General features: G+C 46.1%; 1 protein-coding gene across 1 annotated transcript in view; it reads right to left on the bottom strand.

The window, feature by feature from the left end:
* Positions 1-14,715, bottom strand: part of SLC2A1 (solute carrier family 2 member 1) — a 42,660-nt gene extending 27,945 nt beyond the window's left edge. Inside the window, exon 1 of the mRNA XM_048518788.1 lies at positions 14,415-14,715. Within this exon, the coding sequence (XP_048374745.1) occupies positions 14,415-14,432 (18 nt within the window). The 5' untranslated portion in view covers positions 14,433-14,715. The remainder of the gene's footprint in view (positions 1-14,414) is intronic.
* Positions 14,716-15,268: the final 553 nt, after the last annotated feature.

The raw sequence follows: 15,268 nt of genomic DNA, 5'->3' as shown, positions 1-15,268 counted from the left end.
AGGCTCAAGAGGTTTGGGGCTCCTGGTATAACTTGGTCTCACTGGATCCAGCTTTATAGCACTGAAATAGGATCTACTGAAAATGCCAGTGGAATGCACTGATGCCAAAAACTGGGCTGGATTTCAGCACCGGGAGGGAGGGAAGAGATCAGCTTGCAGTGTAAACAAAGCTTGGCACTGGCTAGAAATTCAGTCAAGGTGCAGCCTGGGTCAGGGAAGGCCGACAATCCATCTATTTATTGTTGTGTAATAGCTATTTACCACAATCACATGGCTGGAGCTTTGCGAAGACGTAAAAAGACACAGCCAGCCTCTTCTGACAAAGCTCATGATGCTGGATTAGACCATGCCACTGCATAGAGAGAGGGCTAGCCGGGCCTAGGTTGCTCTGCAAACCAGGCAGGCACCAATTCAAACTGTGTTTTTACAGGAGTTGCTTCAAACAGGCGACAATCTACCTGTTGCACTTTGAACACCTAAAGTGATATATACACACTTGCAGTGGCAATAGCTCAGTATTAAACACCAGCTTGAATATTTTTATTTGTTTGTTTATGTCACTTACAAGCACCCTTTCTCACTTGGACTCAAGGCACTTTTCACAGAGTAAGTGAATACAATCAACAGGATTAGGGTTGTAGAACCCACTGGAGATCTAAAATCAGAATTGAAGCAACGCAAAAGTCTTAACAAGTTAACAGCTCAGTTCACTGGGCTCTGGCAAGCAAGGATGGCACTGCTGCCTCCATAGGATTTCCAGGCGGCATGGGGAGGCAGCAAAACTGAAAAATCCCAGCCACCTGGAAAGCCCTATGAAGAAGAAGGAGGAGGAGTTTGGATTTATATCCCACCTTTCTCTTCTGCAAGGAGACTCAAGGTGGCTTACAAGCTCCTTTCCCTTCCTCTCCCCACAACACACCTTGGGCAAAATAGAGTTACACCACGCTTTTTACGCCTTCTATTGGGTCATGTAAGTCCAGGTCTGCATCGCAGTGTTCCCAGCTGAAAAACCTGTGCGGAAGCCAACTAAAATCGTCTCCACCCCTGGGAATTGTCTCCACCCAGCCTGGCCACTCTCCACCAGCATCCACTTGGATGCCAGAATAGCTCCACATTGGTGCCCATTTCCGGGTCTGGTTGCTGCAGAGCTGTGTGGCACCTGGGCACCATCGTTTTTGCCCTCTCTGCCAACAGGGAATGCCCCTTCCCAAAGCCATTTAACACACACACACACCCCCCAGATCGGGCCATAAATGATTTTAAAAATACACTAGGGTTCCAGTTTCAATAAGCTAAGCACAATGGTATAGACCACAGTCCATAATAATTTAACTTTATTTAAACTCAAATTAAAATTAATTTAATAATTTAACTTAAGTGAATCATTAAATGGATTTTAATTAGACTCGGTTGGATTTTAATTATTATAACTGTTTTAATTGTTTCAATTGCTTTAATTGTTTTAATAGTTTAATAGTTTATTTTATTAAATATATATCTTATTTCTGCTGTAAGCCGCTCTGAGCCCTTTTGGGGAGGGCGGTGTACAAATAGAATTAAATAAATAAATTTAGTATAGTGTAACTCTATTGCCTGCATAGAACAGCCCTTTGTGAGAATTCAGTTTTGCAGTTTGCAGGAAGCCAGGAGGGTGGGAGCCATCTTGATTTCCTCAGGCAGCCCATTTCATAAGGCCTCAGTGGAGAAGGCACGTGTATCAGCAGCATGGCAAGCTTTCAAGGCACACAGCACGCTTCTTCATACTAATAATACTTGACCCTTTTACAGCACTTCCACTGTGCAAAGTGCTTCACACAGAGATCATCTTGTTATAAATTCCAGACTTGGTAGGGGAAGTCTACCAAGTGGCTGTTCATTTGAGCTGGGATCATAGCTTCCTCAGTCTTCAGGCACGATTTTTTTTTTAAAAAAAAGGATAAAAGGCTTCTTCAATGCGCACCAAATGTTTTGAGGTTCGGCCCCCTACGTTCAGCACACCACACATTTTGGAGTCCCTCAGCAAAGAGATCCAAGATGGAAGAGGGTGGCAGAATCCATTTCCTGAAGGCAATGGTTTTCCAAAATTGTCAGAAACCCAAACTGAATTCTTTTCTGCTTTTTTTTAAAAAAAATCTTTTTAAAAAATCAAATCTTTGGTATTCCCGTAGCAAAATGACTGATCACATAATTTATTATTCATCTTATTTAAAATATTAATTAGACACCTTTGTTCCTCAAATGAAATGAAAAGAAGGGCCACAAAGCTAGCCAACAGCCAATAAAAGACCATCTTTTTTCCAGGGGTGATTGCCAAAAAGGCTATGCTGGGAATTCTGGGAGCAGACAAACAAAAGCCAGAGGGGATGGGAGGGGGGCACAAATGAGCAGAAAAGCTGGCAAGATCCGGTCCAATAAAAACTAGCAGGGAAATGGGTTTTGTGTCTTTTCTTTTCTCATTTGCCACCTGTGCAAAGCATTTACATTCTGGGCTATATACACATACACAAAAAACCACCATGGTTTTAGATCTTTTAAAAACTAGGGCTGATTCCGCATGGGTCAAAAACAGCAGTGTGAAAACGGTGTGAAAATGGTGTAAAAGGGTTTTAAATGGTGTAAAAGGGTTTATACTGTTTTCACAACGTTTTCACACTGTTGTTTTTGGTCCATGCGGAATCAGTCTACCTTGGATGTGAGAATCTTGCTCGGCAAAAGGCGACGTTTGCCCCAATACCCAAAGGTGTCGTTTATTCAGTTATCATTTTTATTGCAAACATGCTTACGATCACATAGTATCCCCCACTGAAACGTTCCACATACATTATCCAACTGATCACAGCAACAACCTTGTAGGGTAGGCCAATATTACCCCCAAATAAGGGATCGAATGAGGAAGAATAGAGGCTTGCAAGGTCAGGTCTACTGTAACTCACAGTGGATCTCCAAAGGTCTTTCACATCACCTCCAATCTGAGACTTTTAACAGGAGAGAGAAGGAATTGAATCTGGAACCTTCTGCGTGAAAATCAAACACTCTGCTATATTAAACACAGCTTAATTTGGTTTTTGAACTAGAGAATATTGTACCTACAAATTTAGTAGCTGTTATTTCTGCTCCAAAATTATATGGGAAGAAGAACATTTTCATTTTCAAAGAGGTCACCCAGTAAACCTAATAAAACACCCCTGTCCCCCGCCTGCACTTTGCAGTTCTTACTAGCAAAGGGGAAAAACAAGGAATCAGAGGTTTAGAGAGATCTTTTTCCATACTGTTTGCAGAAATTAACCCTCTCCTTCCTTGGACTGCATTCCAATCAAAGTCCTTCTTACAAATTCCTACCCTTTTCTATGTACAGATTACATCCTGCATTGAACAGGGCCTTGGTACATCCCGTTCCTCCCACAACCACCCCAAATTGGACTCCCCCACCACTTGAGCTCAAGACTTGGGCTCCTGGGGGGCTCGTTTCCCCATAGCCAATCAGGATCAAGATCTTGCACGGAGCAATGCCTGGCGCTTGAGCAGTGTTCAACTTTCACCCACAGACAGAGTGGCCTCCCTCCCAGGGCATGTCAGCAACTCCCTTCCCAATGGAGAGTCACACAGGGAAAACAAGCCAGCTGAGCACCGCAAAATAGTGGTGCAATGCTTTTGTTTAAATCTGGAAAGCAGTCAATGGGAGTAGATTCCTAGGATCGGAAAGAGTCAAGCCTCCCATCAGAAACACACACAAAAAGTCCTACATTTTTCCACCGTTTCTCTTTCGGGGCTTCCTCTGACCCTCCCAAAAAATGTTCAGGAAGGTGAGGAAAATGAGTAAGTTAAGCAAAAGGACAACTATTCTGCCATTGGCCTTCCAGACCAAAACTTAGGAGCTCGGTGTGATTGCAAAAGTTATAGTAAAGACCTTTGGCGTCCCTAACGCAAATTGTGTTTCTGTTTCAGCAAGCAAGCGAGTTTGGGGGTCACATGGGATTCTTCCTCATGTATTCTAACAGGTTGTACACAGGATGCCTGCTTCCAGGTCCCTTTGCATTATTCAGGCCAGAAATACTTGCACCAGCAGCTGCCTTGGGCGGTGACTGAGGTAACCTGCAAGAACTGGGATTTGGGGGAAGCTTCCAAGGCCATGATTATATATATTCTGCACTCCAGTGTTATGTTCCAGGTGCTTGGTTTTGTTTTCATAGAAACTCAGCATTTGAAGTCTCCAACATTTGTTTGTAACATTTTTGTTGCTTTTTGCCATGCCCTTGTTTTTGCCATCAAGTCACAGCTGACTTTCGATGACCCCACAGGATTTTCAGGGCAAGAGAGTTCAGAGGTGGTTTCCCATTCTCGCCCTCTGCATCATGCCCCAGTGTTCCTGCAAAGTCTTCCAACTAGATACTGGCCAGGGTTTATACCAGAGCTGAGGTTTTGTTTGGTGTGGAGGAAAAGAGGGACGGAAAATAAAATAAAAGAGTATCATGGGCCCGGGAAAATCGGGACAACCCATCATATTTAAGGATCTGAAACTTAATGCACGTTCATGTGATGAGCCGTTCCAGACAGCCCCTTAAGTGCATGCATTTATTTATTCGTATCCCGCCTTTCTGCAAGGCCTAAGGCAGGCTACAAAATGTAAACACGCATAGTTGAAACACAACATCGTTGGAAACACATCATCAACCAAGTTCAAACAAAAAAACAGCTTTGCCAGCAGAGTTCCTTCCATGGCAGAATTCAGAGTGAAATCAACAAAGTCTGTTTATCTGATACTCAGTCCTTGCAACCACCAGAAGTATCCAACGCATGGTGGAAGTTCTCATGATTCTGATCCCAAATGTGACACTCATGGGGAATTGGCTTCATCATTCTCCTCCCCAGTGCCAGGAAGGGGCTGTTGTTTTATCTGTTGTGAGTGATTTAATTATTCACACCAACAACAGTGGTGCTGCTGCAACAAGTCATTTCACCACAATGTTATCACCCCTGTCTCCTTTCTCTTTGTGATAGACCTTTGAGATGCAGGTCTTTTAGTTCTTAAGGGCAACTAGGAGGCTATGAGTGGAGTAGAAACAAAGAGGCCCTTGGGAAAGAATCACATCCAGCCAGAAACAAGGGAGAAGATAGCTCATGCCACCTCTGACCTCTATGCACATTCCCTTGCCTGAACAAGAAATGCACTTTACTAATCTGGTGTGGCAATCTAAGAAATCCTTAAAGAAAGGCACAGAACTAAAAAAAGCCCGAAGTGACAGAACGAGGAAGGAACTGGCTACCAAGGGGGCGGGGAGGGACCCAAACACTTCATTTAATATCTCCCTTATAGTTAAAGAACAGAAGAACAGTAAAGCAAGCAAGCAAGCAAGGGACAAAAATGTTTTTAAAATGAAGAAAATAGATTATTTTCTCTGTTCTGCTCTACATTTTGTCTCCTGCACCTTGTATGCACAGCTGAAGTAACTATAATCCCTATACCTTAAGACTATACACTGCAATTCAGAAAAATAAGATGGCTTCAGAGTATGCATCACAATTAACAAAAATAAAATAAAATTGCAGGAGGGGGGCATTTAAAAAAAAACACCCACAAGGCACTTGACCTCACTAAGTTGTAGAGAATTAAACGCCTGACCCATTTTCTCTACTTCACCAAATTCACTCGACCCCTCTTTTCAGGTGAGAGCCACAAATTGCCTCCTGAAGCTTTGGAAGAACTGATGGAAAATCCCCAGCAAACACACCCACCTCGAGCCCATTATTGTCTCCCAACTGGCACAGGATCTGTGGAGCCCTTTAGAATCCCGGAGGCCAACCAGGTCAAGAATGATAATAAATAACGGCAAGAAATATTTATTATTATCACCTCCCTCAACAATGATCCAGGTCAACTCCCAGCAACCTGAGCTAGCCCAAAGCTGCCTTTGCCAGGGGGATCAAAGACTCTCCCATTGTGTGCCTTTGCCAGGGGGATCAAAGACTCTCCCATTGTGTGCTTTGATGAAGGAGCAAAGGGAATCCGCCTGCCTGAAAAGTTATTTGTTTTAAACCTATCAGTTTCCTAAAGATCTGCCTTTTGGAAGGAAGGAGGAAGCAGGCTGGCGAAGGAGCCCTCGATTCCTACCGAGAAGGCCTTTCCTTCCGCTCCTATAGAAAGAGCTCAGCGGTGTGCTCCCATCCATCACGTCGCAAGTTCCTGTTCCAAATCCCCACCTTACAAGCCAGCAGTGCCAACATTCCTACGCGGCTCGTCCTCCCCCTTGGCCTCCTCTCCCCCCCCCCCTCCAAACAGCCAGCAAGACACAGATTTGTCATTTGCAATCAAAGTGTCAGCCTCCAGCTCAAACCACTGTGACAAGCTCCAAGCGCAACCTCGAAGCACGGCATGCGAAGAGAGGAATCTAAGGACAACCTTGCAAAATTAAATGTTGCAAAAGATTCTGGGGGCGGGGTGGGAAGAAGCATTGCCTCAAATGCCCTGTGATGCGGGCAGGGCTTCCGCTCAGCTGGGCCGGCTTCCTCCAGCACTTCCAGATACACAACAAAGCAGGAAGGAAAGAACGCTGGCATGTTGAAATCGTGGGCAAGCGCAGTGCAGGGCTACTTGTAAAAATTCAAATGCTGGAATCATCACACACAGGGGTTACCGTTCCACTAGAAATCAAAAAGCGCACAGAGAGGCATCACGGAAAGCCAGATGCTTTATTTATCAATCCTTTTATTTAATTAATCCCTTATGCTTTATTTAACCAACCCCTTATGGAATCATAGAGTTGATTCCCCAAGGGCCATCAAGTCCCACCCCCTGCAATGCAGGAACACACAACCAAAGCACTCCTGACAGATGGCCATCCAGCCTCTCTTTAAAAACCTCCAAAGAAGGAGACTCCACCACACTCCAAGGTAGTGCATTCGAACAGCCCTTACTGTCAGAAGGTTTTTCCTGATGTTTAGGTGGAATCTCTTTTCCTTCACCTTGAAACCATAACTCCTGGCTCTAGCCTCTGGAGAAGAAAGCTTGCTCCCTCACCAACAAGCTTGCTCCCTCACCAACATGAGGATACTACAGAACAGCTCCTGTCTTTTAGGCCTTGCAGAAATGAAATCCGTGTGGGACTTTGCTTCAGTTCCTCCAGGTCTGTAAAGACAGAAAATGTGTTCAACTTAACTGGCCTCCCCTTCTTTATCTGCCCTCTTTTTCAGCTCAATGGTTTAGACTCTATTCTTTCCCTCACAACTGATCTCCTACCAATTAGTTTGTAGGTACAGAGTTTAACGGTTTTTACCTACTGTCGATCTGTCTACCATAAACCATATTGTCAGAAGCCGCCCTAAGCCCATCCCAACAGGGAAGGGCAGCCTAGAAATCAAACAAATAAATTAAGAATAAATAAAACAGTAATGTACAAGAGAACTTTCCTGATGTCAGTTTCAGGCGGAGCACTTTCCACTGGTGAATAGGGAGGGGAAGTTGTTCTCCCTAGGGTTGTATAACAGTATAAATGGAGAAGGGGGTGAAGCTCTGGAGCACAGGGCAGGCTTTGCATGCATCCCTGGTTTAAATCGTTTTGGGACGGGGGAAGGATGGCCCCCGGTTCACATCTGGGCTTTGACTGGCCAATCGCCAATATTCTGTTCTCAATAAGGCTTTTGAGTGTGTGGGGCCTCACAGCGCTCCTCCAGAGCTGCCTGGAAGCAGGCATATAAAACGCTGCATGTTTAAGCGACAAAGATTGGTTTACTGTGAATACATTGCTGTCAATGCGCCAGTGTTTCCCAAGGCATGGAAAAGCAGCAAAGGGAAACCTGGTTTGAGTGCAAAACTGAAAACTCACAGCATGTTAACCCGTGATGTCTGACTTGAACTTGGGTAACCTGGATCTTATTACTCTCCTCCAACTTCTCAGGGCTGTTGCAAATACGTTCAACTGTAATTGACTTCTCTTTCATTCATCTTCAACCACCAGAGTGAAGAACTTGGGCCTGGTTTGAGCTCAGGTTCTTCAGACATTTAGTAAAGATCAGCAAGTTTGAGAAAGGCGATTTGTTTCTCTTGGTTCAAAGAGGTCATGGCTGCACTGGTAACCATGGATAGAATTAGCCCATAAAGTTTTATACTGGCCCATCTACACCGCTTGGGGCAGTAATTTATTACACATTGAGTTGGCCAAAACTAACAAAAGAAGCCCTTATTTTCCAATCTACTGATCCTCTATGGCAGGGGTCTTCAAACTGTGGCCCTCCAGATGTTCATGGACTACAATTCCCATCAGTCCTGCCACTTGGCCATGCTGGCAGGGGCTGATGGGAATTGTAGTCCACGAACATCTGGAGGGCCATAGTTTAAAGACCTCTGCCCTATGGGAAATTATTTGCACTTGGGCAAAAACCTAGTAAATTGACAGCTGATCAAATGTACTGAAAAAACAGAGCTGGGTGATGGTTAATGATCTGGGTCGAGGAGAATCGGGTTCAAATTCCTGCTCAGCCATAAGAGCATAAGAACAGCCCTGCTGGATCAGACTAGTGGTCCAGACCAGCAACCTGCCTCATACAACTCTGGAGGGCCACCAAACAAGGCTTGTGGGTGTAGCTTTTCCCCAATTATACTTCCTAGCACTGATATTCAGAGATTTGCTGCCTCTGAAAATGTAGATGGCCTTGGAGTGTGGCCTGGAGCTCATGTTCTACCTCACAGGGGTGTTGTGAGGAAAAACAGAGCAAGGGATGATGCATACCTGTTCTGTCCTGATCCCCACCTGGTGGAATAAGATCCCAAGTGAGATCAGGGCCCTGCGGGATTTGAATCTTCCACAGAGCCTGCAAGATGAGCTTTTTCCGCCAGGCATTTCCTGGGGGCCAGCCAGGTTGACATTAACCATCCCTGGCCTCCTGTGGGATAGTGTTAAGAAGCCATCATATTTGTTAATGCTGACTTTTATAATATTTTAGATTATTTATTGTTGTTTTAACTATGTATTGTTTTATACTATTCTATTGCCACCTAAGCCCTTCAGGGATGGGCGGGGTAGAAATTTAATAAATAAATGAATACATAAATACCACACTGAACTCCTCGGAGGAAGGACAAGATGAAAATGTCATAGATGTAATCTAAAAAGACCATTCACTTGGATAATGTCTGGTCACCTGACGTAGTTCTACTGCTCCAGTTGAGCAGGTTTGGCCTGTAAACCGCCTGCGTGGTTGACTTCCTGGGAACCTCAAGTAGCCTCGGCAGGTTGGAGGAAAAGTGAAGGAGAAGCATCATAAACAAATAATTAGGTCACCCATTATACAGATGGTGAGCAAAGGCCAAAAAGTATCTTGCTCAGAAACACTGAGGGAGTTCATATCTGATGCAAGGTTTGAAGTCCAGGCCCAAAACGCTAGCTGCCGCTGCCTACCACTAGGGTTCTTGAAAGGGGGGGAAATGTTTTATTTTTCCAAAGAAATCTTGATCATGATTTTTAAAAATGTGATGGGACAATAGATTTAAAGCATTTTAATCATTAGGAAACAACCATGTAGTCCGAAAACAAGAAAGACTGAATAGAAGGATCTTAAACGTGGTAGTCACATCATCTCTGCAAGGCTTAAGGCAGAAAGCCCTATATCAAACACTGCCTCAGGTGTTCGCGGCACAAAAGCGATTCTTCCCTGTTAACCGAAACATCAAGATTGGATGTTTGGAGAATAACACAGCTCTCTTTTTCTCAAGGGAAAGAATCGCTCTAAAATCATTCTTGAGTTACGCAGCTGCATTTTCCTGGAAACAGAAGATGTTGGAAAAGCAGATAGTTATGATACTTCAGTTTCAAAAAAACTCCTCTGGGGGCATAAAAAGTCAAGTCATCCCAAAAGACAATCTGAACAGTCACAGACATTTACACATATCTCCCCCAACGCTGAAATACTACCCCAGAGAGTAGAAACACTTTCTGAATTTAACTCAGCTGTCAAACTGGAAAGTTGGTTTCCAATTCATATTTCAGAGAGGTGGAGACTTCTGCCAGCAGACAAAACATTTGAAAATTCTGTTAAGAATATTACTTCCCTCACCCGGTTGCCAATTCATATCATGGAGCCTTAAATCCAATACCAACTGGCCTATGATGGGATAAGCTTTTTGAAAATATGACCCAAAGCCTAAATTCTTAAAGAAGGAAAAGATATGTGTCTCTCTCCCCAGCCAACCACAATACACAAAAATCCTAAATAATGAAAATAACTATTTTCCCTCATTAGGAGCAATTACACAAAGTTTCATGTATAAATTCCTTTGCCTCAAAATGCTTTTCATATAACCATCAGAAGTCAGTCAGTCAGTTTTATTACGGCCATTAGGCCAGCAAACCGTCAGAAGTAAATACTCTACAGGTGAAAGCTATCAAAGCAATTTCTGTGGAAAAGTTTATCACTTTTGCGTCATATGAAGTGGGGCAAGTCTAGATAATAAATACATTATCTTGGTTCCTTTAATCTAAATGACACCTATAACACACCAAAGTTTATATACTCCTATCAACATTCCTTTTAAAACAGATTATATCCTTTTCTCAATGAGGCATTTAACAGCATACTGATTGGCTCAATCCTGATAAAAGTTAGTCGTGGCAAACTTCACTTCCAGTTTGCAGGCAGGAGACCTAAGACACACCTAACTGGAGACGGATTGGGACAGTTGTGTTTGTTGTTGTACTAATGTCTGTATCTTTTTTTTTTAGGTTTGGGCCCCACTCCAATGTAATCAATTTAAACTATGGAGAGTGGAAAGCAATCTTGTTGCTTCATTTAAAAAATATATGATTTAAAAAATAAAGTCTGCAAAATTAATTGCAACCTATTTTGCAATGCTATCATAAGGGCAAGAAACCCCCATTAAAAAAATGAATTCCTTTCATCCTTCAAAACTACTACTCTGTTAGATTCGAGCGCAGTAGCACCTTGGATACCAATAAGACTTTGGCAGATGAGCTTTGAATCTCAAAAGCTCACACTCCAGAAATCTTGTTGGTTTCAAATGTGGAACTTGACTAAAATCTAGCTTTCCTAATGCACACCAATATGGCTAACCTCCTAAACTACCTTTCGTGTAAGGTTTTTGCTTGGATCTCTGACCACCCTAACGCCTCATCCCTAGCAGAAACTAGATGCAACAGATCACATTCATCCACTTTTACCCAGGCAAGAACCGTACGCACATCATTGACAGAGATGCTTGAAAGATCAATAAACAGATTTGCAAATCAAACATTCCGTATTGCGTACATCAGAGCCGCCCTGGGCATAAACTCCCCTCTTTCCCCTCCAGTTTACTAGAATGCAGATATTGGGCCAAAAATGGGGGAATGAAAAAATATTTCTCCCCAGTCTGGAAAGAGAGGGTATAAGGGGAACAGTGGCCTGCCCCTCAAGTCATTTAAGTCAAAGGCCCAGAAAGAAAGAAACAGCACCTGCAGAAACATCCTTAGACAACTACCAAATGTGGTGTTTGTTTATACTTGGATATTTAAAAAAATTGGGAAGGGGAGGCAATTTTTCTTTTTAGTGTTTTTTCTTTATTGAATTTTTTGATATAACATTGTAATCATTCATATGTAAACACAGTAAAACAAATATACAAGATATTAATATTTCTTGAGTATTCTTGAGAGGCAATCTTCCATTGAAACAGATACATGGGTTTCCATTCCTTTGGCCCCTTCACCTTTCCCTCCCAGATGTATTATGTCAAATGCATTTAGGAGGGAGGAAAATGGTAAACCACCTCTACTTATCTCCGACCCTGAAAACTCCATGCCCTAAGTCGGTTGTGACTTGACAGGACTTAACTTTATGATCAGAGTTTAAGAGGAAGAAAAGCACAATAGGAGAAGGGAGTTCAGGCCCACTTCTTCTGCTACTAAAAACCAATTTAAAAAATCCCAGTTGTATGAGATTGAGTCAGATTCATGTTTAAACAAAAGGGCTTGGCTGCCACTGGGTGCAATTTGAACCTTGGCCTGCAATTTTCTAGCACGCTTACTGGGCAATAAACCCTGCCGAACCCAGTGGTTATTTAGAAGAAGTTTGGATTTATACCTCACCTTTCTCTCCTGTAAGGAGACTCAAAGTGGCTTACAAGCTCCTTTCCCTTCCTCTCCCCACAACAGACACCTTGTGAGGTAGGTGGGGCTGAGAGAGCTCCGAAGAACTGTGACTAGCCCAAGGTCACACAGCAAGGATGCAGGAGTGCGGAAATACATCTGGTTCACCAGATAAGCCTCTACCGCTCATATGGAGGAGTGGGGAATCAAATCTGGTTCTCCAAATTAGAATCCACCTGCTCTTAACCACTACACCATTTACTGGGCTATATGACCATCTCCCATGGGGAAAATCCATTGAAGACTGTGAACATTGCGAGCCGTCATAGTAAATACAGATCCACCATACTTCCACATAACTGCTGCTCGTTCAACCTAAAAACCAGCGCCCTTTCTTGGGAAGGCAGTTTGGCAGGGATTAAGACAACCCGAGTTCGAACCACACTTCAATTCAATTTATTAGAATTAATAAGCTGTCCCTCCCTTTTCAGGCTCAGGATGGCTTCCATCATGCTTACTAAGTACATATAAATAAATGCTCACTGGTTCATCTAGGGCCAGACACTCTGCCTTCAACCTAGCCTCCCTCGCAGGGGCATCGTGAAGACAGACTGGCATAGTCCTGACGATGTTGAAAAAAGGGGCAACATAAATAAGAGCGGGCTTTAGATACCACAAATAAAAACCTCACCTAAAAGTAAACGGGGGGGGGCAGGGGGAATGCCAGCTGCTGGGTCATGGCTACAAAATAACTGAAATCCAGCCATTAGGAAGTTCTCCAGCTGTTTATTCCAGTGAGTAATACTCTGGTCATCAAAAACACTCAGAATAAGATGGCCGGAATACTGGATATTTTCAGCGGCCCACATTTTCAGGAAGCCAAGAAGGAGTCCAAAGTTCGGGAAAGAAACGCACACAAACACAACTAAGATCTCACCTTTCTCCCGAAAGGCCCACACTGGGGGGAGGAGGATGTTTAGTGGGGCGTTAAAGAACAACCAGATCAGCCAAACTCTAGAGCTCTTTTTCATTCCTCCAAGAGGGAAATCTCACTCCAGGGCCCTTTTAACAGCATTATAGCCCCCCAGGGCAAAACAATGAAGTGGAGCCCCTCCCTACAGGGATGCCCGTGTGGTTGCAGAGATGGCCATAATATTACATTCAGAGGCGAACGCCAATGTCGATTTGTTATCATCAAAACTATCATTAATATTGTTCATCACTTTGAATACAACACGTGCTAAATATACATTTCCCCATAACAAATATTTATAGAGCAGTATAGCATTTTAATTGATTAATAGCATTTATTGACAGCAAGTCACAACATACAGAGATTAGCCTGGGGTCCCTATGCTGGAGGGGCCCCCGTGTAACGCCATGCGTTAAAATGGCCCTGCAATTGAAAGCCACACGCGGGGGGCGCAAAACGTGCCGGGCTGGCGGCGGGTCGCCTCGCTGGGGGGTCCCCGCGGCCCTTAAGCCGAGCGCGCGCGCGCACGTGGCCGCCGCCGGCTGCAAAATTTCCACCGCGCCCTCTCGGAAGCTCAGCCCGGATCTGACTCTGCCGGCGGGGAGGGCGGAGAGGCGGAGGCTCCCAGAAGCGCCGGCTTACGTGCCAAAAGGCACCGGCCGGCGAGGCCTCTCTTGGGACGCCGCAGCTCCCCTGGGGGGAGGCCGATTCCCATCCAGGACCCCCGTCCCGCTGCAAAGCAAAGCCCGATCGGCCCTGATCTCCCCCCACCCAAGCCAGGCTACCATGGGGGGGGGGGGCGCAGCAGAGGCTGAGCCACGCGATCCCGCGCCGGGGATGGGGGGCTGCAATCCAAGCCCCCGGGGTCGCCAGGGCTTTGCGCTGGTGTAATGGATCGCCAAGCCCTCCCTCAAGGCATAGCCGGGAAAGCCTTGAGCCGCAGCCAGGTGGGGCGCAAGAAACTTCAGCCTGACTTGGGGAAGTTCTTTAGAGACCGGGGCGGGGGGGTCGCGCTTGCCCTTTTCCCTTCCCACTAGCCAGGCTCCCCCCTCCCACGCCATTGCAAGGAAAATCTCGAGGCAAAGAGAGGAAAGGGAGGGATGGGATTCACTTAGGGACCCTCCCCGGGGAGAAAATCGGGGTCCCAATGAATGAAAGAACCAAGCTTCTCCCCCTACCACTACCCCCAATAGCCAGACGGGAGAAATCCCCGGCTTTGACGCACGAGGGAGCCGCCGACGCGTGACCTCCACCCCCCCACCCCCCACCATCATCATCATCGGAAGCTGGACCGAGCGATCCAAGCGCGGGGAAGACAAGGATAGGATCCGCGCAGGGCGGGCGCAGGCGCTCGGGCCGGCACTCACCTTGCCGCCGGACTCCATGGCGCTGCGCCCCGGGAGGAGTCGCCGTTCGGCCACGCGGCTGCCTGGTTATCCGGCTGGTGGAGGCTTGGTCGGGGCTGGAGGGGATCGAACGAGCGAGCGAGCGAGCGGCTGGCTGGTGGGCCTTCCTTCCTTCCTTCCCCGAGAGGCGCCCGCGGGCTGGCCGTTCGTCCGGGGCCGGTTTGCTGTGCGCGCCACGCCGCGGTCCCTTCCAAGCGCAAAAAACTCCCCCGGGGAAGCGCGTCGGGCCGGCTTAAGTGGCTTGCTGTGTGTCACGCCAGGCCGGCCCCGATTGGCTGCGCCGCCCGGGGGGTGTGTCGGGGGTGTGCGGCGGGCCGGAGGGACAGGAGGCGGGGCTCACTGTCCTCCCCCCTTTCCTCCGGAGCCCCGCCTCCGAGCCGGCTCCTGCGTGAGAAAGCGCAGGCCAGAAATGGTTGAGCCGCGGGAGGGGCAGGGGAGGGAGAAGGGGAGGGGCAGCCGGCCCAGCTGCGGGGGGGGGGGGGAGAATCTGCAAGACAGAGAAAGAGAGTGCGCATCTTGCATCCTGGGCTTTGTGTCCAAATCCCCCCAGCCCTGGATTAACCATTCAACCCAATAAAGCACGTGTTTAAGGGCCTCAAGGAAGGAGGACCCCCATCGAGCTCCCCCGCCCCTCCTCAGGGCCTCTGTAGGTCTTAATCCGGCCCTGAAATCCCCTCATTGCCTTTCCAATCAACTTCTTCAAGGGATGGACGATAGCACTCTAAAAGCATCTAGAGGGTGCTATCCAGCCCTGGATTAACCATTAAGCACAAAAAGCAGGTGCTTCAGAGCTTCAAGTAAGCAACAGTAAACAT

Source organism: Sphaerodactylus townsendi, linkage group LG16, assembly GCF_021028975.2.
Source record: "Sphaerodactylus townsendi isolate TG3544 linkage group LG16, MPM_Stown_v2.3, whole genome shotgun sequence".
Taxonomy (NCBI): Eukaryota; Metazoa; Chordata; class Lepidosauria; order Squamata; family Sphaerodactylidae; genus Sphaerodactylus; species Sphaerodactylus townsendi.
Note: the sequence above shows the minus strand (reverse complement) of the source record. Positions and strands in the feature narration are given on the sequence as shown.